This window comes from Rhynchophorus ferrugineus, unplaced genomic scaffold (genome assembly GCF_030347505.1).
Source record: "Rhynchophorus ferrugineus isolate W39M unplaced genomic scaffold, kcgeb_rfMv2 rfM6, whole genome shotgun sequence".
Lineage (NCBI taxonomy): Eukaryota > Metazoa > Arthropoda > Insecta > Coleoptera > Curculionidae > Rhynchophorus > Rhynchophorus ferrugineus.
The window spans coordinates 14,418,601-14,444,292 of NW_027472585.1; the positions used below are offsets into that span (position 1 = coordinate 14,418,601).

Below are 25,692 nucleotides of genomic sequence, written 5' to 3' on the forward strand. Positions count from 1 at the left end.
CCTTTTTATAATATTTAGACAGTAAATGGCATAAATATTGTACCAATTTAAAATGTTAAATTATTCTCTCGTATATTTAACCTTTTCATTTTTCTGTCGTAAAAAATGAATTAAAAAATGTCTCACCGAAACTCACGAAAACACTGATGATTCAATTATTATTTTCTATTTTTTTTATAATAAAAATATATCTAAACATGTAATTTATAATCAGTTACTTTTATCTCAAAATCTTATTATTGTTATTAAAATATTTAAAATATTTTCCTTGTAATAAAACCAAACGCTCAGCTCACCTTTATTATTAAAACTAATATGTTAAAAATATCAAGAAAAATAATAAAAATTATAAGCCATCATTCTTAAATAAATTTAAAAACATTATTTCTTTTGGACAATATTAATTTAGAAAAGATTGGTAGTTTATAATACCTAAAATATATCCAAAGAACATTAATTACTTATTTTATCATCTATAAAATAGAAAATAGTTTAGACAAATAAGTACATTTCAATTTTATTTGCATTTCCTATGTTTTTTGTATACAATTTACACCCAGTCTATTTTTTAAATCAACATCATCTTCGAATATCATATTTATTATTTTATTTATATTAAAATACTTTCCGCAAGTAAATAGAGTTGGGTAAAAGTAAAAATCAGATGAGGCCATGCTACCCGGGCATACAGTGTATAATCCATAAGGTCCGTTAAATTTGGTCCGTTTCTATTGGCCAGATCAATCTAACATCAATCAATCAATTCAATACAATTCATTGAATTTCAATTGAATACTCCAATGATAATATTCGATATAACCATTTTAATTTTATCAATAAAATGTTTTTTCTTAACAGTAATCCCAATAGTAGTGAAACTATTAAAACAAAAATACAGAATTTGTTTGATAGCTATATTTATGCTGAAAATAAGTGCTTTTACTGAATTGATGTAGCGTAAATTTAAAAAAAAATCAATTTTGTTCTCGTTAGCACTGATTTCAGAAAAAACATGCATCTTTTAATATTCAAACGTGGTTTCGATTTTTTTTCATCTGTGGCACGCACTCCAATACAAAGAAAAGCAATTTAAAAAAACTAATAGTAAACGTACACCGCACGCATATAAATCTTTGACGAATAATTTATCATACGCCGCTGCAACTTAATCTTGCGCCCGAACAATAGTTGAAAAAAGATTAAGACAAGCACCAGGAAGAGTACAAACAAGATTAACTCTGAAACGACGGTTCTGTGTTGAGGCGGCGAAAGAGTTATAAATTGTAACGCCGAAAAGGCCATTCATCAAATCAATAGCCCATTATTTTAACTGGGGGGTCACTACCATGGAAGTCACATGCTGCGATTCTGCTTTCCACCACACCATCCTGTTGATTTAGTAAAAATTTCAGTTTATACATTCACAATATAACTCACATAATATAAAAACAATTTAGGTAACTAATAACAGACTTGCACAAATGTATATTTAACACTTTCACTGCTGGAAAAATTCGTCATTAACGCTTATCACGGTACTTATTTTCAATAATGGTCGATATCAATAAAAATACAACCAACAACAACAACACTTTAGGCCACCACGCATTCACCTACAGCAAGTTCAAAGGTTGGCAACGCTGGTGGATTTGTACCATGTGGTTCCCGGCTATAAAAGACCACCACGATGACGACTCGCTCTCTTTTCTTTTCCCTACCCCCTTGTGACAGTACCACTTCCACAGCGCTACAGTACTTCCTTTACCTAACCTAATACCTTGTCAATTCTCCCGTCAACCACATGTATCAATTTAAATCGAAATAAATAAGTATTTCTTCAATCAGTGTTTTCAGTTCTCGTGCGAAGTCGTTCCACAAAATAGTAGTGAGTATTCGGACAAACAATCGCATCGACAGCCACACATTCCGACCGACCGACTCTACAAAACTATTACCCGCACTGAACTTGTTCAAACAACAAAAAGGTTTGGTACCACATTATTACCATGTCATGAAAACACGAGAACGGAATCAAATGCATCTTCTACCCATTGGTTCATATGTTAAAACATCATTCGTAAAACCGCGAATTATTTTTTGGTCCAATGTACTTGGTTAGATCTTTTTCTAAACGATTATATGTTCATATATTGACCATGGGCAAAGAGCACTAACTCATATAAGATAATTGTACTTCGTATTTAAACAAAATATGGGCCAGTAAATTAATTTACAACACATGATGTTCCGACGTATTAAATCGCATCGTGGACATTTTTAACCAACTTCATGTTGAAGCCCCACTGACAGGCTTCACTTTTCAGTACGTGGTATTTCGTTGAAGTGTGAGAAAAAATTCAGTGGATTGAAAATGTCTGGACTTGTACGGAGTAAATTTTGTGCCGTATGAATTGCAAAATGTTTTTGCATCCTCTTGCCAGTGCGATAATCCAAAGCGAAAGAATCATGGGTACCACCTCTCATGCATGAATATCATCGCCAAAGCCCAATAGCCATGGCTCTAAGCTCCGTATTTGATGGGATCATTTTCATGAGGTATACTATCAGTCACACAAACGTAACGAAACCATTAATGGGGGGTCGCTCTCTGTGCGATGTCGGATCACTGAGCGAAAAACGGCCTCAATATAAGTAAACACATAATAATGTTATTCTTCAGCATGACAACGTTCGACCACGTGTTACAAAACCGGTAAAAATACTTGGAAACATTAAAATTATAACTTTTTCCAACATATAAGTCGTGATCTATCTGAGGTAAAATTTGTAATTGCCCGAAATATAGCGAAAAAGGAGCAGACATCGATCGACCACACTTAATGTATACTGTATAACATAAATATACCGATTTTTCATAACAAAGCTTTAAATAAAAAAAAACATTTAAATCCAAGTCTCATGCCCACATGGTTTGTACATATTTATATAAAGGTAACCGGATATATTGATCGTGTCTTTCCTGAATGTGTCTGTGATTTCTGGGACATATCTCGAATCGTTTTTACTGTTCCAGAATTTAATGCAGAAAAAGGATTCATAGCAGCTCGTTAATTTAGATTTAAAAATAAACATTCGATAATTGATCAAATATATTATAAGAACATAAAAATGTGTTATACAAAACTATTGTTCGACTTGGATGAAAAGCAAAAAATAGCGACTAGAGTAGTTAGTTAAAATATGCGTAAAAATAATAGTGTTGCATCAATCTATCAACATTCCAAAATTTCAATAAGTTTGAGACTGACATTATTAAGACAAAATTAATAAAAACTAGTCGCCATCATACGTCATGTGCATTTAAGTTAGAAAAATAATTGTTTTTTCCTCTAATAAGTATATTGTTTAGTTAAAAAAAAAAATAAACACAGATAACTGTACAAGCGTTCATAAATTTTAGCAGATGGTACGTTGTTGTGCTCGGCCTTGTTTTGTGTGTATGTAGAAATAAAATACCTTAAACCATCTTGGACAACTATGTTTACAACATACAGTAATTATCAGTTTCATACCATTAGGCAACAATTTTTTTATGTATAATATTTTAACTGGGTTAATTGTATAATAGCAATCAATTCATTAAGAAAATAAGTGCTAATAATAGTAATTTATTCGATTTTAAATAGATAATCTATATAGTTAATGAATGGATAATTATATTGTAATTCATATAGTACGAATATATTAAATTCTTGCATTTAATTTAATCAGCGGAAAATGCGATTGAAAATTTTTAAATTCCATAGTTTTAATATTACTATATATAAAATAGCTTTTAGTTTTTCATACAATACTATTGAAATATTATACAGACTAATTAGACTAATATCTACTAATTATGGAACGCATTTCGATTTGAATAAATCTGCTATCGAAGCCCATCAAAAACAAATTTTAGTCAGTGTCAATAATCTAAAAGTGGCGATTTTGATGTAAACAAGAATTGTCCTTAGAAAATCGAGAATAAAAATATTGTGTTCAAAAATAAGGAGATTTTTACAAATAATTTTATTAATTTATTGGCTCATTAGATGTTTGGTATTTTTAGCAGCACTGTGTCCAGTACTGTTCCATAATTTATTTAAAATATTTTTAAATAAGGATTTTGATTTTATCATTTACGAAACTGACTAACTCCATTTTAGATGTATGTTAGTGGTCACTATCTCTCTTCGCAAAAACAATAAAATCATCATTTTCTTTCAAGAGATGAATCATAGCATTTTACATAATTTGCCTCTCATGTGTTTTGATGCTTTCTGGTAAACAGTGTATTTTGAATACTATGATGGAAGCATAAAGTCAATATGGCTCCATTTATTTCAGGTGACGGTTTGATACACTTATCACATCTGATTTTTCAGTTAGTTGTGATGCGGTAACAATAAAATGCAAATAGCAATTTTGGTATATCATAGCATTTACTTTATTTATTTATTTATTATTTTGAAAGTCCATCAGCCTCTTGGGCTATATAGGATCGAGTTCCAATGTATTTTTAAATAAAGTATACATCAATGACATTCAAAAATAATATACTAAAGAAATTACAATAGAGAAGAATTACAAAAGGTGTAACTATCCAGCGGACGTGAAATAGTTTAAAAGCATATCCAAATGCTTGTGTTGGACCAGTTGTTTTAATGACCTTGGCAATCAGAGCTGCTGTCTCAGTACCTCAAACACCTTTTCACACTCCAGAAGGATGTGCTTGACGCTATGTTGTGTTTGGCATTCGTCACATTGTAGAGGATCTCTTCCTTTTAACAGATGCTCATGCATTAGTCTGCTATGTCCTATTCGCAGCCGAGCAAGGATCTTCAATTGGAACCTGTTGAGATTGTTAATATTAGGAGATTGGTGAAAAACCCCCTTGATTTCCTACAACGTGTTATTTTCCATAAGGAGATCCCAATTTAGTTGATCAAATTATTGTATAGAGTTTTTATATGTGTTTTAGCGTCTTCCTTACTGAATTGAACGCTCAGTTTGATTGATTCTTCCTTTCTGCTTGCTAGATGGTCGGCTCTTTCGTTACCGGGAATTCCCCCATGAGAGGAAACCCATAGATAATTTATTCTTACTCCTCTCCTCTCCAGTGTTGTATGTAGCTCTCTGATAGCTATAACTAGAGGGTGGCTAGAGACTGTCTTCACTGAAATCAGACTGTCTAAAGAACTCATTGAATCTGATACCACAAGTATTGATGCGCCTACCGACAGGGCAGATAGGGCCTTATATATGGCCAAAAGCTCCGCGGAAATACTGTTAGTAATTGTAGGAAGCCAAAAGTTGCTCTTCCAACAGTCTTGAAGTGTATGCGGCACCAACGAAATCTCCCCGTTTAGAACCATCCGTATAAAAGGTGAAGTGATTTGGGTAATTCTCCTCAAGTGTCTGGGCGAAGAACTGTTTTACTATGGATGAGCTAATATATTATTTGTTTAGTACCTTCATGGATAGGTCTATAGATATATTGGAGTACTGCCAGGGTGGTATTGTCGCAGTCCTATTGACTGTAGCAGGTATTGTTATTTTCAGTTGATTGCAAATCCTACGAAATACTGATGACGGACCTATATACTTTCTTATTGTAGTGTTGTTACCTAGGTTGTCAGAGAAGAAGTAGTCGACCTGACTCAGTCCTGGATGAAATCTGAGGAAGCTTGAATAGTTCGTGAGAAAGAGCTCTCGTCTCTTGTGATCCAATTGATGGAATTTCTGCCTCACATTGAAGGCTCTCAACCGGACTGGTGTGATATGCTCACAGTATAATTCTCAAAGGGGCACTCTGAACTGGGTCAAGTCTCCTAACATAGGAAGGAGCTGCAGTGAAGTAACAATGGCTTCCGTAATCTAGTTTACTTCTAATTAATGTCTTGTATATGTTGCTCAGTGAGATTCTATGAGCACCTCAATAGTGATTAGAGAAAGTCTTCATTAATCGAATATCTGTTAAGCATCTTCCCCTTATGTAATTTATGTGAGGGATCCAGTTTAGTTTGTGGTCAAATAATAATCCAAGAAATGTATGTTCCGGTTTATTTATTAAACTCTTACCATCCATCGTCAGTGCAGCCATCCGTGGGCAATTTCTTCGCCTGCAAAAATGTACGTTTACAGACTTCTCGACACAGAATTTTAATCCGAAAACACTCGTCCATTTTCATCATCCATCATGATATTCGTAATAAAAAACTTAATTAACACATGGAAATTTCTTTAAAATGACCATTTCAAAATAAAAATGACAATTTTTAGACACAGTTATTATACACAGTTGTAAACCTGAGCAACTAAAAGATAGTTTGTTAGTAACGTTGGGAATTTTCGACTGAAATCGATTATCGACTGTTCAGTAATTGACTACTTTTCGACTGTTTCATTCAACGGTTTTCACTCGCTATTTTCGGTCCGAATGGTTTTATTACTATTTATTATTTACAGTCTCATTCGTGATCTTTTAGTTCCTATTTTCGATTCTACTAATTTCATTCGATTGATTTTTGACATTCTAGCTGTCGTCTCGGCAGCGATATTGACAAAAATATGCTGAATTTAGGCTTATATAGATTTATATATATGGTTTTATAAATATTTTGGTAGTTTACTTGTAAATAACAATATATTGTATGTCAATATAGCAATATTTTGGAACGCTACTTTTCGAGATCTTTAAATGTAAAATCTTGAAAACAAAATTTAGATTCGGAAGATTACAGAAATTGAATCGATTCGAAAAGATTTGAAGAAGTTCTTACAGTAGCAGTTAAACTTCGTAAAAAATATTAACTGTAAAGAGGTGATAAACTATATTCAATATTTAAACTAAATATTTCTAAAAAATACATTTTCTGATAGAAAAATTTTCTTTAATATTCACAATTTATTTTCTTGGCTTGGCTAACTACAAGAAAATAATGAAGGTCGCCACACATTTTAGTTAAGACTTATTTTATCAAATATTATTAAGACTTATTATACAAATCTATTTTTACTATCTATTTTTATTATTTTATAACATTTTAGTAGAATGATGCATTCAGCTAAACGTTCTATGGTTTGAGAATATTTTTGAAAGAGAATCCTCAACTTCTGCTATCTGCAATGCTCCATTTCAAGAATCAGTATTTGGTATTACAAATAATGCTGAGGCGATACAGGAAATTATCACAAAAAAGATATATTTCATTCTAACTATGTATGTTTTGATACAAATACAGTACTACAACCCGATATTCTCCATCTCGCTTATACTACCGTTGGAGAAAAATAAGCCCATTTAAAATTAACTGCTCCAAGCAATTATCTTCGTCCTTCCCCCTCTCATAATTTACACAGGAAAGGATTCGTATATCCTCGTCTAATATCACGAATGAAAATTAAAAAAACTGTCTAACCGTCGCTAGTTTTTTGGCTATCGACACTTTCGACTGTTTTGCGACTATCGACTGTTTCGACAGTTTTTAGTCGATAGTTCTCAACGCTAATTAATATGATAAAATATATATTAATATAATATAATATATATTAATAGCGGTCCCCAATTTACTTACGTAAGCTATCGAACGTTATCTAAGAAGTAGTTGAAATACAAATATATATTTGTATTTCAATTACGTATTTTAATTACAAGTAATTTAAAATCTATCCAAATATGGTCAAACAGAATATGAATCAAAAAAAGAGAAAGATTAATGTTACCCATGCTTATGATTTTTAAATTGCAAATGAGAAGTTATTACACAATTTCTTTTCCCATAAAACACGTACGTTTTCAATGTAGATTTTCTCAAAAGCCGCCCCAAAAAAAAAATCGAAGAAAAAGAAACGACAAACCCTCGAATATATTATAATTTATAACTCGCCCATTCCGATTCCGAAGCAAAGAATGGATGGATGAATCGGTTGAATAATCGTCTCGACAGAGAGCCCACTTAGCATAATGGACATTGTAATAAACGAAGATAAATAGGACGATAACTATTTAAAGACGTGTCCATAACGTCCCGCGACCGTTGGTGTTGAAGATTAATAAAGTAATTAAATATGTTCATTATCTGAACCCTGATACTCCGTATCTCGTTAACGAACAGATTATGCTGTTATTGTTGCTAAAGAAAACGGGTTCTTTTTGTTACCGATTTTTCTCGTTTCCGTCTGGGGTCTACGGCTTATTAATAACGAATAAACACTGATAGCGCCCGATGCCAGTGCATTATTGGGTCATTAGAGATGTAAACATTCCGTGTGTACTAGTGAAATCGAAAGTATCGATTAATGTTTTACAGGAATAGCTTAAAATTCATCACTGAACATGCATACCGTGTAAAAACTATACGGTTATTATCAGATTTATTATCTGATTCATGATTTGATTAAAATGTCAACTCGATTTGTCCTATCAGTATGAAGACATGCAGTAATTTTAAATTCTACTTTCACCGCAACAATCTTATTATAGAAAACAAGAAACATTAGTTTTTTTATCATGGTCAAAATTTCGTATACTATGAAATGAAATATATTAATTGTGTATGAGCATAGCAATTGTGTATGTGTATCTAATTTAAATATAATACGTCATACAGTAAATACATAACACATAATAGAACACTAACCGTATAAAGTATATATAAAATGCAAGTTAAATCCAAGACAACATATTTATAATAATAAATAAATTATAGTGAACAAGGACATAAAATCCAAATTCTCAGTGGATGTTATAAGTGATGGGGCATAAGGATGTCCGTGGCTGTCAAAAAGTTAATCAGCAGGTCTAGTTGCTCGGATTGAACCAATTGCTTCAATAACCTCGGCATTCCGAGTTGCTGCCTTAGCACTCCATGCTTCCTACATTCTACAAGTGTTCATGGATAAACCTGCAGTGCCTTATCCACAGTCTAGCGAGGATGCTCAATTTTAATCTACTAAAGTACAATAACATTGATGTTGAGAAGCTGATGAAAGACCATCCTGATCTCCCATGATCTATTGTTCTTCGTAAGGAGGTCCCAGTTTAGTTGCTCCAATTGTTTATAGAGAGCTTTCATGTGTGTTTTAGCATTATCCTAGCACACTTAATTTGGCCAACTTAGCAGGTCTTCTTTGTTGCTCGCCAAAAAGTCGATTTTTTCATTTCCGGGTATTCCCTTATGGGAGAGGACCCAGAAGTATGTAGTCCTTACTCCCTTCTTTTTTAATATAGTGTGCAACTTTCTAATATATATAACCTGAGGGTGGACTGTCTTTGTCGATCTCAAGCTCTCCCAGGAAGCTTTTGAATCTGTATTAGTCATCAGGTAAGTTTGCTTACGATCAGTTAATCCCCAGGTAACAACATCTGTTTTAAGTAATATTCTTTAAAGTACTACAACGAATCCATTTTCAGAAATATTATCTATAAGATATGTACCCTTTTGATCAATGACCTCGGGCCACTTTTTAAGACAAACCGTAATTCCGTCCCATAATTGTCATATATGATCCATTTTTCTTAACCTGTAAACACAATTTTCAATTTTTTTAAATTAATCATTCATAAAACTCCATACGATTTAGGTTCAGTAGCAACTCACAAATTAAACTAGGCTCATTACATTTTTCAGTGTTAATTCATTCGAATCCAAATGTACACCTACTTTTGGTATTCGGTTTTATGTAAATATTTGAAAAACTAAAATTAAAGTTCAATCAAATTTTCAATGAGTTCTAAAATATCCATTCTCAAAACGCGATAGTGAAATATTTAAACTATTACTGCAAACACAATATTTAATTAGTATTTTTCAATCAAGTGGCTGCAATGAATAAACTGTAAAACACGAAATTACTTTTTCCCCGGCATAACCTAGAGCATATTGGCTCTTCCAACTCTAGCAAATTAATAAAAACGTATGTATTTTCACAAATAATTATAATCAATTAAAATCACTTGAAATTATATTTGATATAAAAAAATAACCATCCAGGTATTGTAATACATTAACATAATACTAATGATCTAACTATATTCATTGGATTATTGTGTATTATAAGTGTTACTATACATTCAAGTACAGTATACTAATGTTTGTTACCAGAAATACAAAGCACATTAACAACTGTCATTATACAAGCGAAAACTCGAATTTGGTTCTAGGTTGCAAAATGTAGACAATTTTACAAGACTTAAACCAGAACTCGTCATCGCCCGTTGTGTTTACCTTAGATTGTCCATCGTTGAGTTATGCTCCAGTCGTATGTTCAAAAGATCAAAATACAAAAGCGATAACTAGGGATAACGAGAAACTATAATGTCGAGAAAAAAAAACAAAATTATCATAAAAAAAGATACATCATGTATGTTATGTGTTTTGCAACATTTTTTAACATGTATGATTATAAACATATTATTTATATTATAAACTAAAATTAGTAACTCAGCATAACTATTAAAGCAAATACCAAATAATTAACGAAGGTAAGAATCTTCATCAATATCAAGCTAACAAAATCGTGCAATATTAACGAGTCAATAACCTAACAATTCGAAATACTTATGTATCTGTAATAAACAAATTTCTATGTTCATTTACATTTAAACCGAACAGAGAAATTTTCGCCTAGGTCAAAGATTTATGGGCATTTTCCAAGAGCAAATAGGCCTACGCTAAATTAAAGCTTTAATTGGTAGTAAAACCGAACGCTAAAAGAGATGCACGTCGTTACTATTATTATATTATCCCAACAAGTCTTAAAATAGATTGAATTACTTAATACTTCCTAGATCGTAAATATTTTTAGATGTTCAATATCAAAAATTAGATTAACGATAGTTGTAAATCGAAATTAGCTTAGAATACATTAGCAAAATATATAGTACATATTACATTAATGTTATTTAGCTTGTTATTTCATATATGTTAGTTTAAATACGCTTAAATATTTTGATACGATTACGAAGGTATATACTAATTTGGACCTGAGGAACCAAAAAATGTGTAGAATGTAAAAGTTGGGTGGCTGAATCCAAATCCATAATCGGTTCTAGTTTTCGAAATCAGACATGAACAGATATTGAACTGAGTCTTTAATACGGCTTGGGGTATATTTCACGCATTAGGGTCCAACAGCAAAATCCTTGGTATGGCCTTTCGATTTTCGCTATATCTTAGGAAAAAATCAAGATCTCAATGCAGAAAATAAATTTTGAAACACGTTCGAGCTTCAATCTTGTGATACATTTGTAACAAATTGTTCCAATTGTTCAAATCCGGTCTAGATGTTTCCATTCTTGCAATGGTGATGACGTCTTTGAGTTTTTTTTAAATTCATATATCTAATAAATCACTCAGTTCACTTACGCGATACCTTGTGATATGATGACATGTGCTACTTTTTATATAAGGTTGGCACAGAAAATGAAAAGCAAACATTTTCACCAAGTGACCATTTGTACAGCATTATTCTGTAAACAATACAATTTCGGTACTCATGGCTTGTCCTCGTACTACAGAAAAGCCAAAGTACTGTAAATAGGTATCCTTAAGTACATTTGTCGTGAATTTTCCATGTTTATCGAGCATATAATATGCACAAACCTAATAAAAACTCTTTGAATCGACTTTGCGTAAACTCGAGAACTCTAACTAATCTTGTCACATGGATTGAAGATCTTGTTAAGACCATTAGGTAACGTTAAGAATCGTTCTCGTCTGCTCGGATGCAAAAGTTGACCCGAATTTGTAAACTTGTGTTATGAATAATCGTATATAACTAAGTAGAGTAAGATTGTTAGGCATCCTTAACAAAACCTTATGTTTAATTACCCTTGATGGAGCTAATTAAAGTTAATTATTAAAATTGCCATTCGGAGATAAACATCTCAAAATATGCCCAAAAAGTAACGTCAAAATATTTTGTGTCAACAATCTATCTTAAAAAATATAATAAATATAATAGATTCTAAATAAATAAATAATAAATAAATAATTTATCTAATAGATAAAAATATATTAGATTCTTACAGGTCAATTAAAAAGTCTCGGGCATACCATAGTAAAACACATTTTTTTTGCAAAATTAGTTTCTTTTATTCAACATAATTCCCTTCAACCATGATACAGTGAATATTGCGACCCTCCAACTTTTCGATACCCATTTTTGTCGTACGATTTGTCCTTTGCTTCAAAATAGGCCTCAATTTCGGCGATCCCCTCTTCATTCGACGAAAATTTCTTCCCAGCGATCATTCTTTTGAGATCTGAGAACAGGAAATAGTCGCTGGGGGCCGCACCTGGAGAATACGGTGGATAAGGATGGAATTCGAAGCCCAATTCATGGATTTTTGCCATCGTTTTCATTGACTTGTGACACGGTGTATTGTCATGGTGAAGCAGCACTTTCTTTACCTTCAAATGCGGCCGTTTTTCAAACGGTCCAATAACGCTATGTAATAGTCGCTGTTGATGGTCCTTCCTTTTTCAAGGTAGTCAATGAAAATTATTCCATGCACATCCCAAAACACAAACGCCATAACCTGGCCAGAGGACTGTTGGGTTTTCCCACGCTTTGGAGCTGGTTCATTGTATGCAGACGGATGACTGTCGAATGGACTTGGGAGTGAAATTATGGAGCCATATTTCATCCATTGTCACATATTGACGCAAAAACTCGGGTTTATTACGCTTGAATATCTTCATACACTGCTACGAATTACCAATTCGTCGTTGTTTTTGGTCAAAAGTGAGCTTGCTCGGCACCCTCTTTGCACAGAGCTCTTTAGAGGGTCCGATATTTCATTCAATTTCATTTTACGGCCATTCAAACTCATTTTGTGGATTTTTTAAATGTTTTCGTCGGTAACAACCTCTTTTGGGCGTACACTGCGTTCACCGTCTTCGGTGCTCATTTCGCCACATCTAAACTTAGCATACCAATCCTTGATGGTTGATTTTCCTGGGCAGTGTCCGAAAACTAGGCGTCAAGCCAAGTTTTTGCTTCAACTGTATTTTTTCCCTTCAAAAAGCAATATTTCCAATAAAGTCCAATAAAAAAGCAATATTTAAAGGCGAAATTCCCTTTAATCAATTTCTTTTCACAATAACAAAAGTTGCTTCACTCAAAATGCTATAATTCACAAACTAATGATCGGACAGCTGTCAAATTTATACGCGCAGCTTTTGAAGGACAGAGCTAACTAAAAAACATATGGATTTAATTCTAGTAGAGCCATCTATGTGTCAGACCGGGGATTTTTCAATTAACCTGTTACACTACCAATTATTGAAGCATGCATAAAACACCCCACATTATTTAAAAACAAGAATATAATTTAAACAAATTGAACCAACGTACTATAACTAAAATAATTGTTAATAGAAACTGATATTGTAAATTAAATTAATAATGTTAGTGGATACTTAAATAAATAAAATGTAAAATAGTTTGAGCTCTCTGAAAAAAACAATAATTAATTGATATTATATAATTAATTTCATTAATTAGAACATGGGGAAGTAACCACTTCGAATTATTATATCTTTTTTTTGCGGTCAAAATTTCGGTATATTAATTTGTAAAATTATTATAAAAAAATTATTTATAACAACAAAATACCAAAGCTTCTTAAAATATTAAATATTATAAATTATTAATTTTCGTATTATATCGAAACGTAATACTAAATATTAAAATAGTATTCCATGGAGAATATAAATAATCACTAATAGCTATTAAAATATAATATTATTTTTACATACCTAGACTTACAACGAACTATTTATAAACAAGAACAGATATCTAAGAATATTAATTTTTTACCAATGACACATAGTAGCCGATATTTCAACATAATCCATTAATTTTTTTTTTATTTAAAACGAAAAAGTTATAATCTGCTATAATATATGTCTTTGATGGCGGCAACGAGTTTATCAGAATCAGATATCAGAAGTATCAAATACAAATTTTGAGAAAAACTTGAAATATGACAATTTCTCTCTTATTTGCATTTTTTTTGGTGTAATTTCTTATTAGGTCCATTATTTTCACTAATATATACCGGATATATATGATAGTAATATTACTATATGCAATATTTGGTTGGTGCTCTATGTATTTATTCATGAAACATAAGATGAATTGACTTGAAAATAATATAAAAACATTTAGTGAAAAATCCGAACTAATAGCGTTTACTAATATCTCTAACACAATATTTTAGTCTATCAATAGAGGCATTTTGATTAGCAAGTGCACTTTTTTTCCTGCTGTCAAATGTTCTCAAGATATCAAATTTATGAAATGTGTACAAAAAAATGGCAATGACTTCAAAGAAATGACAGTAAAATTGGATTTCTCGGTCTTAATTTATCAAATATGAGAAAACAACTATAAAATTCTAAATACACAGAATCCAAGAATCCGTTAGTGCGATGAAAAAATTGGTAATAACAAGAAGGTTAGAAATGTATCTGGAAAACCTTTAGTGCAAAGTAAAACTTTTCCGCCAATATTTATACCTGGAAATGTATTAAAATATACGAAAAATATTCAGAAATTTTCAAAAGTATAATGTATACCTGACTTTTAACATGTCTTTCAATTAAAACCATATAAACTTCGTCTCCCAGAATATTGGCGTCCTATCAAATAAATATGATGAAAGGTATCAGCAAAACATACTAAAATATTCTCGAAGGAACGCCAGGCAACTATTGGTAATCGATTCACTGAGTAAACGCCAATTGGTAAAACGAAAAAACAAACCAACTATATTTTCTGTATCAACTAAATTATTAGATAAAATTACTGAAAATATACCTAAATAAACAATCTTATAATAGTTGTTGCTATCATAAAAGTTGTATTATAATTTCTCAACTAAAATCCCGTTTTATAAAAAATACATGATTTAATTAAATTAAATTTAACACATTAAATTTTGGTTTAGAGAAATGTAGATTTAGATTACACAACGTTTATTAAATATATTTCATAATCGCATATCACGGGAAAAACATACCTGGTCTCATTGCCTTAGTATTTAATTAAATTAAGGTACAATTCTTACTAACTATAAGTGAAGGTACAAAAATCAAAGAAATGCAAATATTTATGAGTAAACAAATATGAAATCATAAAAGTAAGAAATGTATGGAAGGTTATATCATATTCACGAATTTCAAAATAAAATTTTAGAAAATTGTTATTAAATTATTCAATTTTTTACTTAACTATCTTAATTCATTACTGTGTATCAATAGCTGATCTAGAGTAGAGCAAGTTTGTAAGGATATTTTTTTGCACTATCTACACTCTTAACAAAAATCTTATTTTAGTTACCCTCCGACTTCACCTTGAAGAAAGATATTAAAACTGCTGAAACAGGCATGAATATGTTACAGCAAGTTCACATAGTCGTGTTGGAGTATCTTGCTTCAAAAATTTGACTTAAAAATAATTTTTATTGCATTAACTATATTGTAGTTAAAGCGCAAGTTATCAACAATTTATCAACTAAGGTCTACTATATCTGGACTGGGCTAATTGTTTAACGTGAATCACGATCTTTGACATTTCGAGTCACAACTTACAAATCATCCCAGAAGACGCTAGGTCTTACATAGCCTTGTTACTGGAACTACTGAGATGATTTCATTGGTCGAATTCTATACTCTTAACTTGTGGGAAAACACAATTACAATCAATGACAAACATACAATTACCACTGTGCCACAACAGGATTGGAATTCGCGACTATCACTATAATAAGAGCACAATCTTGTCGCCCTGACAACTGCGCCAACAAAGCGTTCAAAAAACAAAATAATAAAGGTAACAAAATTAAAATAAGTTGATTTTTTATATTAAAAGGTTTAAATTCTATAATATTAATTAATTCTATCAATCTGGATATAAGGAATTGAATATATATTAATTATAATATCATTTGTTGGACTTTGTATTTTCCATCATTTTCGGATATAGTGGAGATATAGTATTTTACTATCATGTCTTACACTAGACATGTACAATATTGATTTTGAAATTAATTTACTCATATTGTTTTGTTGACGACTACAGGATAAATAAATCAATATGCATTTCTCAAAATAATCCATTGCAGCTATTATTTTAAAAATTATTTTTGTAATAATAAACTAACATCAATTTAATTTCTTATGATATTACATATTACAAGTTATATTTCTGAAAATATTACACTTAAATTGAAAGAAAAATATAGATTCAAAAAAAATAACCATCGGAACAAAAATAGTTACGAAAACTAAAAGAAATAATTTTTATTTTTTAAATAAGCTCATGATATGAATTAAAAACTATATGATAATTATTTTAAAAAGTGAAAAAATGTACAACAGTTATAATCCGAATATCGCATAAAATCTATGGCGCTTGCGTGTTGGGACATTAATGTAACTGTAGCTTTACTTAATTTATTAATAAAAAAATAATTTTAAATAAATAAAATTCAAAATTGACCATTACAGATTAGTAAAAATGATTATTGGTAACTGTCGCAACAAAAATATTTACGGAAACTAAAAAAAAATTAAAATAAACGCATAAAGTAAAATAAAAACTGGTAGAATGATAATTATTTTTAGAACTAAAAAGAATACGAAACTGTTTTAATCGGAATATCGCATAAATCCTGAGCGCCTGCGTGTTGAAACATCAATAATTACTGGAATGCTTAAAAAAAAGTAAAATGCATAAAAAACCAATCGCCTGATATCAATATCTTTAGGACAACCGAGGTACGAAAATATTTGTTAAGAATTTATAATCGTTTTGTTAGAACTTTAGCTTTTCATAATTTGTTAATATAAAAAAAAACAATCATAAACAAATAAAGATTAAAAATTAACCACTACAAAATAGTAGTTATGATTTTTGTTAAATATCTGAACAAAAATATTTACGGAACCTAAAAGTACGAAAATATTTGATAAGAATTCATAGTTGCTTGATTAGAACTTTGAATTTATTTAATTTATTAATATAAAAAAGCAAAGTTTAAACAAATATAGATTAAAAATTAATCACAACAAAAGAGTAATAATAATTCTTAGTACCTATCGGAACAAAACTATTTACGGAAACTAAAAAAAAGAAATGGGCATATAAAATAAATTAAAAACCAGTAGAGTAATATTTATTTCAAATATTAAAGAGAATACGTCAAAATATCGTATAAAATCCTGAGCGTCTGCGTGTTGAGACAACACGAAAAAGCATAAAAACCAATCGGCAAATTTATTTAATTTATTAATATAAAAAAGTAAGTTTTAAATAAATAAATATTCTAAATTATCCACTACTATATAGTAATTATGATTTTTGGTAACTATCCGAACAAAAATGTTTACGGAAATTAAACCAAAAAAATAAGTGCATAAAATAAATTAAAAACCAATTGAGTAATATTTATTTTAAATATTAAAAAGAATACATCAGAATATCGTATAAAATAATGAGCGCCTGCGTGTTGAGACATTAAAAATAATAATTCGAAAACATAAACAACACGAAAATGCATTAAAAAAAACAAATCGGCTGATATGAATCTGAAATACAACAAAAAATATTCTGTATGGCAAGCGAAGTGCGAAAATATTTGATAAGAATTTATAGCAGTTTTGTTAGAATTTTAAATTTATTTAATTGATTTATATAAAAAAGTAAATTTTAAACAAATAAATATTCAAAATTATCTACTACTAAATAGTAATTATGATTTTTGGTAAGTTTCCGAACAAAAATATTTACGGAAACTAAAAAATAAATAAATAAGCGAATAAAATAAATTAAAAACCAGTAGAGTAATTTATTTTAAAAATTAAAAAGAATACGTCAGAATGTCGTATAAAATCATGAGCGTGTGCGTGTTGAGACATGAATAATAATAATTCGGAAACATAAACAATGTATAAAAAACGGAAAATGTATAAAAACCAATCGGCTGATATCAATCTGAAATGCAACAAAAAATAACCTGTAGAGCAAGCGAAGTGCGAAAATATTTGATAAAAATGTATAAAAGCTTTGTTAGATATTTAAATTTACTTAATTTATTAATATAAAAAAGTAAGTTTTAAATAAATAAATATTCAAAATTATATACTATTAAATAGTAATTATGATTTTTGGTAACTATCCGAACAAAAATGTTTACGGAAACTAAACAAAAAAAAATAATTGCATAAAATAAATTAAAATCCAGTAGAGTAATAATTATTTTAAATATTAAAAAGAATACATCAGAATATTGTAAAAAATCCTGAGCGCCTGCGTGTTGAGACATCAATAATAATAATTCGAAAACATAAACAACACGAAAAATAACCTGTAGGGCAAGCGAAGTGCCAAAATATTTGATAAGAATTTATAGTCGTTTCCTTAGAATTTTAAATTTACTTATTGTATTAATATAAAGAGCCTATTTTAAACAAATAAACATTCAAAATTAACCACCACAAATTTAATATCGACCTCCGACGTCGCGATCGATCTCGTCGTCCCTATCTGTTTAAGATCTCGGAGAATTTCACGGAGAAAAAACCTAATATGAAACAGATGGGATGCCCTATAAATTATCCGGATTTCAGCCCGGAGTGGCGTGCGGTTCATTCAACCCTGCCAACCGATCCACCCCCGTTCCCACTCGACTCCGGGTCCGGAACCCATCCCCGAAAAGGCCACCTGTAAGGACAAGGCCAATCGCTCAACCCTCACTCACCTACGGAGCATGTTGCCGCCGATATCGTCGAATTCAACCCTGCTAGTTATCCAGCGTCAGTCGTGATCATGCGCACACCAACCTCACCACCATACCGTTCGGCGACCGGCACGTGTTTCTGTCGTAACGCACGTGTCGTCGGTCTAACGCGCGAAACCTTCACAGAACACACGACAGCGGACGGGCCACAACTGCTGCGAGATTTCTAAATGGGACGCGGCCACAGTGCAATCGGATGTCTTCGGTAACAAAAGACTTTCCTTCGGGAGGGGATTCCTTCTTATTAACACTTATCGTCTGCTCTTTTTTTTGGTTCACTTCTGTTGCATGTATGCACGTTTGGGGGGACGGTGAGACGGGCAGCGGAAGAACGGACTCTGCGTACGAGAATGCTGGCGAATTTCTTATCAGGTCCGACCTACCTGGTTCGTATTTGGATCAAAGCAAAAAAAAGTAAACAAAAACACGCGCCTATGTATGAAAATTGAATTATTTTATTTACTTTGGGTAAAAATAATTATTCGTTTCAAATATTTTCATCAAAATAAAAATTTTAAGGATTATTTTACACAATATTTATTATTAGCTTAATGCCGGCTAAAAGTTGATTGTGTGAATCTATATAGGTGTAAAATATGACCAAAATCCTTAATTTTAAAATAAATGTACTGATTGCATATAATCTATACATATATCGATACTTCTGAATTCTAAACTTGGTATTGAAAGTATTATATTTACTAATCATACAAGTAATATTTTTAAAGGCTGTATGTGTTTGCAATTTTCAACAAAATTTACATGTGGTACTAAATTTATCCCATGGCTCCCGACTGTAATAGATTTTTCTGAAAGCTCTATCTTTGATATGCCATATATTTTCTGATGGTAATCACTAGCGATTATAAAACTTTCTTATGTCATCTCAACTTAGTTTTGGAATATACTCATATGTTTCTCGTTATTTAGTCCAACGACTTTTTTCGAATAATATTGTGGTTAAAAATAATTATAAATACTGAACCAAACCGTAAACATCACCATTGAAGTGTTGTATGTTTTATCGTGAAGCTATTGGTTTCAATAAGTTAGAGTATAAAGGATAACTCCTACTTTTTCATCAATGAGGCGCCTGTTTCAACGATCAGAAAACATTGTGGAACCAAATAATTGTACTGAGGTACTATTGATTTTAAAAATAAATAATCAGTTTGCGTTTTATTTCAAAAGACTATTTCATAGGCCTTTGATCACAGTAGTACATATAGTTGGCTTGGTAGCCACAAAATAAGTTAAGACGAAGTTAAATGAGTTAGGGGATAGAACGGTATATGGGAATTTACGTTTATGGTTGACCCTAGCCATTCGCGTAAAGTCCTCTAAGAAAACCCAAATCGCGCCAGTAACCAGGCTGGGAAAGACCGGATATCTTCTGTGATTGTTCCCAGTAGGTTACTCGTCAATCAGATCCCGAGCTCCGTGGAAATCCCACATAAGTAGTAGTATACACAAGCAATAGTATATATAAGCACTGACATGGAATTGTACTACCCTCCTGCAGGAATCTGCCTATATATTTAATTATTTTTCTTAACATAATCAATAGATAATTACTTTCTTATTACATCATTCTATCTTTTTAACAGGTTCTATTAGTTTTTAAATAATTTTTATTTAATTTGTAAATTTATATTACCAATATAATGTGATTTAAAACCAAAAAATCGGTCAATCAACTGACCGAAATTGACTGTTTTATGACAGATTAAAATAAATCCCCTATTTTATTGCATCAATAAGAAATAAACCATTTTACTACAGCAACAGCAGTCCGAACAGACACACAGATATACACACACGCCAGACGGAATATATCGGAAATTAATATCGACATTAAGGTCTTGTTTAATGATAGATGGTCGGTTATATAAACCAATTCAATAACTGTTAGACTGTGCGTCAGTATTGAGCAATTTCCTACCAAATGGGAAATAAACAAAAGATCATCGGTACAACATTACTTTTAGGCCTACGCGATTTCGTAACTCAATAAATTCTATCCCGACAAACGTTCTCATGGCCTACTTTTACGACCAGAGACGGTTTTTTTGACGTACTGTCAATAATGATAAAAATGCTATCTTTAATTATTTTTGGTCCGCTTTGATTAATTAACAAATTAATTGATGCTAAAAATAATAGATATGCGTCTGGTCTAAGTGCATACATTTTAAGTGTTTTTATGTGTAGAAAAGAGAACAACTTCAAACTTATTTTTACTATTAATTATTTAGAAGGTGTTTCTAGACGTTTCAAGAATATAAAAAATCACCAATATAGGGACTAGTGAATCAAGGGCTAAATAAAACAAAAATAACGTTCTTAATTAGTAAAGACTAAGTTTATTTAACAAGCATAATTGTAATGCACTCAACTGTTTTCACAACTATTGTTGGTATTTTAAAATTATTAATATTTTCAGTGTTATCGAGATTTGATATAAATATTACTATACATTATCAGCAATGAGCGTTTTTTTTTCAATGAACTGGTTCAACGTACAGATGTTGCACATCAACATAATCAAAATTTAACTAAATTATTTAAAGCAGTTATACTAAGAGTACAATGTATGTTCAATATAACAGCTAAATATCTTTATAGGCATTAATATTTTATAAATGCTCTTATTTGTTCTATAATTATATGGGGAGTTAAATATTTTTGTGCAAGACATATTCTGTTGGATATATTTTTATATTTGATGCTTGCATGTATTTCTATTAGTGATATTTATTGAGAAATATGTAAAGTACAAGTGTACAAACTGTGTAAAAAATAAACTAACCAAATTATTGAAACTTAAATTGTCATATATTAAATATAACGATATATTGCAATATATATTAAAATTAATTAAAAAACAGTTATCTATTTAGTATTGGTGACTTATTTAGCATACATAGACGCAAATCATGGAACAATAAAAAGTATACTTTTGAAATAATTTACAGTTCATTAGCAAAAATCTGCTATCGAATTTTTAACGATAATGAAAAGCCTGGTAAATCAAAAAAATTCTAAGACATACTGAGTACAGAACACAGAGTTTCCCAAGAATTTAAAAAATATTTCCTGGTATTCTGTAACGTAGGGAAGATACAAGAGGAGAAGAAAGATTACCGGACAAGAAAATTTGGTCTTCTGTGGTAGAATATGATGAAAAGAGGATCTACTCTGACAATGTCAGGCGCAAAAGTTATGGGGTAATCCATTTTGGTGAATCCAGGAAAGCCTTCGACATCCAGACTAAAGGGAAATATTCATGGTTATCAAGTCTTGCGTCACGTATACTCTCGCATCTCTATTGGGAAATTCTGCTGCACCCAGTGTATTCATCAGGCAAGACATCTTGTCATTACCACTTGTTTCGATCGATGCAGAACACCTTGGTTGACATGCAGTCTCGATTACCGATTCACCGACAATTTGTCTTTATAATAATTTTAATCTAGGCAAACACATCGGCCCTATCTTAGTCTCGGTTATTATTATATGTTTTATTATTTTATGTATTGTTTATGCATTAATATTGCTGTTACTATTTGCTAGACTACACAACATCAAAATGGTTTGATTCTTTTGAGTCGCTGTACTATTCTGGTGTTTTCACGGGTTATATTCAAGAGTTATACTAGTTTAGTATTGACATGACAATGGAGTCCTCATGTTTCCTTTGATTTCTTGAGGAGAAGTCGGTATTTCAAGGTCTCGGTGTATGGTAAGGTGTATACTTCTCAGGATTTTGTTTTAATTTTTTTATTGTACTTATATTACTCTTCGCAGAACATCTCCGTAATTGAATTCGGCATGTCCATATATATTTAAACACTTGCTTTATTTAAACACTTTGCTTTTATTTAAACACGTATAAACAATTCACTATGTACTCATAACTATGATTTTATTCCAGTTAACCAATACATTTTTCTATATTTTAAATCCAGTTTTTTTTCCATTTTTACATTTTCCTTGCAGCGACGATTTGCATCAAAATTCCTTTCCGAAATACATAGATTTATGTATTGTTATTGGTACTTGTGCGGTTTAATTTTACATTTAACTGAACTTTCGTTAATTTTAATTCTCGAGAGTTGGGTCCATTTTTTTGTATTTCACTTGCCTGGTGTAATGTTCGCGTACCTTCTTCTCAATTGTCTCTGATAGCAAGAATTGCAGTGACATCAGTAAATGTAGCCATCGTGATATTTTCTATTATCTGGTATATCACATGTATAGTAGAATAGTTGAAAAATTGGCCTTAATAATCTTCCTTGCAGTACACCTACCTTACCTTCTTTTTTTGCAGTGTAGGTTTCCTCTTGTTTGACTCTAAACACTAGCTGTCATGTAAAATTTAATGTAAGTGTTCAGTGAGTTCTTTTGATATCATGTTTTGTAACCTTGGAGCAAGGCCATCGTAGCATACCTTACTTCTACGAAACTGGTCTATTATTGAATGTTTGTTAATAAACCCGAACCAAGTATTAGATTTTTCTCTCTATAATCGGTTTCATGTCTTTCAACAGAAAGTGTCGAAATACCGAAGAAGTACGAAAATGGGCCGATAATTGGATCTTTACAAAACAATTATCGTCATTTCAATACAGACATGTTGCTAGAAAGTTGTGGAAAATTGTAAAAAACATTTTGATTAATTTATGTAGTACAAATTTTTCACAACAAATGATTATTGAAAATGCTTTAGTGAAACCAAACAGCTGCGTAGTGTTAAGTATAAAAACATAAGAACCTTTGATTTTGGCGATGTATGTTAATTAGTATATTATTTATTGCGAAACTAAACATTTCAGGAATCATCATTGACAAAATAAAATATATTAAAAAAGTTGAACCGACTTCAAAAAATAAATAAGGATCTTATTAAAATATGTTCATAATAGTCGTAATAACTAAATAAAAATAAAAAAATAACCATATTTAACCTATTTACTACATCTACTTTATATTCTACTATGTACGCACAATTTAGCTTAATACCTACCTAGACCTATTTATTTATTTACAATATTATTTTAACTACAACCAACGGATAACTAAGAAGTCGGTGCCGAGCCAAAAATATTCAAAAAGAATAATATAATTTTGTATCCTATATACAAAACTAAACTGCAAACAAAATTAGCCTAATAGAATATTACTTAATATAATAAATCTAAATAACTTCAAGGTATACAATTAGTTGTCTGTACGTGCTAAATCTTATGGGGAAAAAAGGAATATCTTTTAAATACTAACCGTTGAGGAGTTGTGCCTTCCATCACATAAAAACTATTTGAAGACATTATACGTACTTACTTTGAAATTTGAAGGTTTCCCTCGATTTCCCCAGATTCCACCATCAGATCCTAACTTGTTTCCAATGGAACCTCCTTGGAAGTGCACCCTTTCGAATAAAAGAAATTTGAAAATCGGTCCACAATTGGCGGAGAAATCGGTGAACCTACATAAAAAATATACAATCGGACATAGAACCTCCTAATTTTTTTGAAGTCGGTTAAAATGGGTTAAAAACGTTACAATTTAGAATAAAATATAAAATATTTTGGAATACTAACATACATTTTTTCAATCTATTTCGATTGTATATCAACAGATGTATACAAAAGAAATATAATTAACAGGAACGAATTATCGATTCACATAAGTGAATCCCTCAAAATTAAATCACAATCTCAGTATTATAGTTAATTAAGTAATAGTAACGCAGAAACAATAAAGATTATATCAGGTAAACTGACTGGAACTTGACCCTACGAGCATAACGCGGAATAATTTACCATTAATGTAAAATTAATAAAGCGTTCGTTCGCCTACATTCCTATATTTGTTCCGTCTATTTTATGTGGAAATTATTCAAATCGTATTTTTGGAAATTAAAACTTTGTTTCATTAAGGATCTTAATTAATATTGTCTCTTCAAAAAAAAACGAAATTGTTTTGACGATAACGTCAAGAGAGGTCTTTTGATATTTAACAATTGTATTAGCGACAAAAAATGGTCTGGCCTGAGGCGTCGAAAAATATCGAAATAATTAAGTTATTAATGTTATTTTCTTGCGACGAGAAAATGAACGGAATTGTCTGTAAAAATAAAATTAGAGCGAGTGTATCTAAAAAATTCATAATGTAAACTTAAAGTTCTTCAGATCATTAACCTTGTAATTATTATGTAACTCTATATATAATGTATGGCAATGTTATATATACGCTACAGACGCAAAGAGATGATAAATAGAAAAATAATGTGTCTACGTACAAAAGCAGTAAGAATGTATTTAACTTAGCCCATGTGACTGTTCAAGTTGTTTCTTTTTAACTATATTAGTACCAATATTTGATGACAGTGATAATTTAACGGATCGATATCGGCAAGATATTAAAGTTTTTCTACTAAAGTTAGTAGTTTCCAACATTTTAAAAGTTGGTTACATAAATTTCTCAATAGAGACAAAATTATCCTTTTCTTCTCAGGTACATAGTCTCTCCAAAATGTCTGTGAAACCACGTCATCAAGAGATATAATGTACTGTCTAGTTCAGTTTGTGAAATTGTTTTAATACCAGCCAATATATTCCTTGTCATTTTATTCCAGCTAAAGAAAGACACAATACTGTCTGATGCCGAGAGTTGTGAGCTACGCCCATAGACTGAAGCTCTCACATTAGAAAATAAAATAAGCATTCAGTTTAGAAGATAGACAAAACAGTGGTTTATTCCTTTCTGAGACAGATCAGAACAGTCAGAAGAACTGAGTCGAAACTCAATACAGAGAAGAACAAAAAATTAGTTATTTCCTACAATTTATAGATATGAACAAGAATTAATTTCTATAAAAT

At 30.8% G+C, this 25,692-nt stretch overlaps 1 protein-coding gene across 7 annotated transcripts in view; it reads right to left on the bottom strand.

The window, feature by feature from the left end:
• Positions 1 to 19,030, bottom strand: part of Mp (collagen XV/XVIII-type protein multiplexin) — a 754,107-nt gene extending 735,077 nt beyond the window's left edge. For all 7 annotated transcript variants that reach the window (XR_013006194.1, XM_076407452.1, XM_076407453.1 and 4 more), the window contains exon 1: positions 18,773 to 19,030. Coding sequence is in view for 6 of the 7 variants with exons in the window: in XM_076407452.1 (XP_076263567.1) it covers positions 18,773 to 18,783 (11 nt within the window). In the remaining variant the exon portion in view is untranslated. The remainder of the gene's footprint in view (positions 1 to 18,772) is intronic.
• Between the last annotated feature and the right edge of the window lie 6,662 nt (positions 19,031 to 25,692).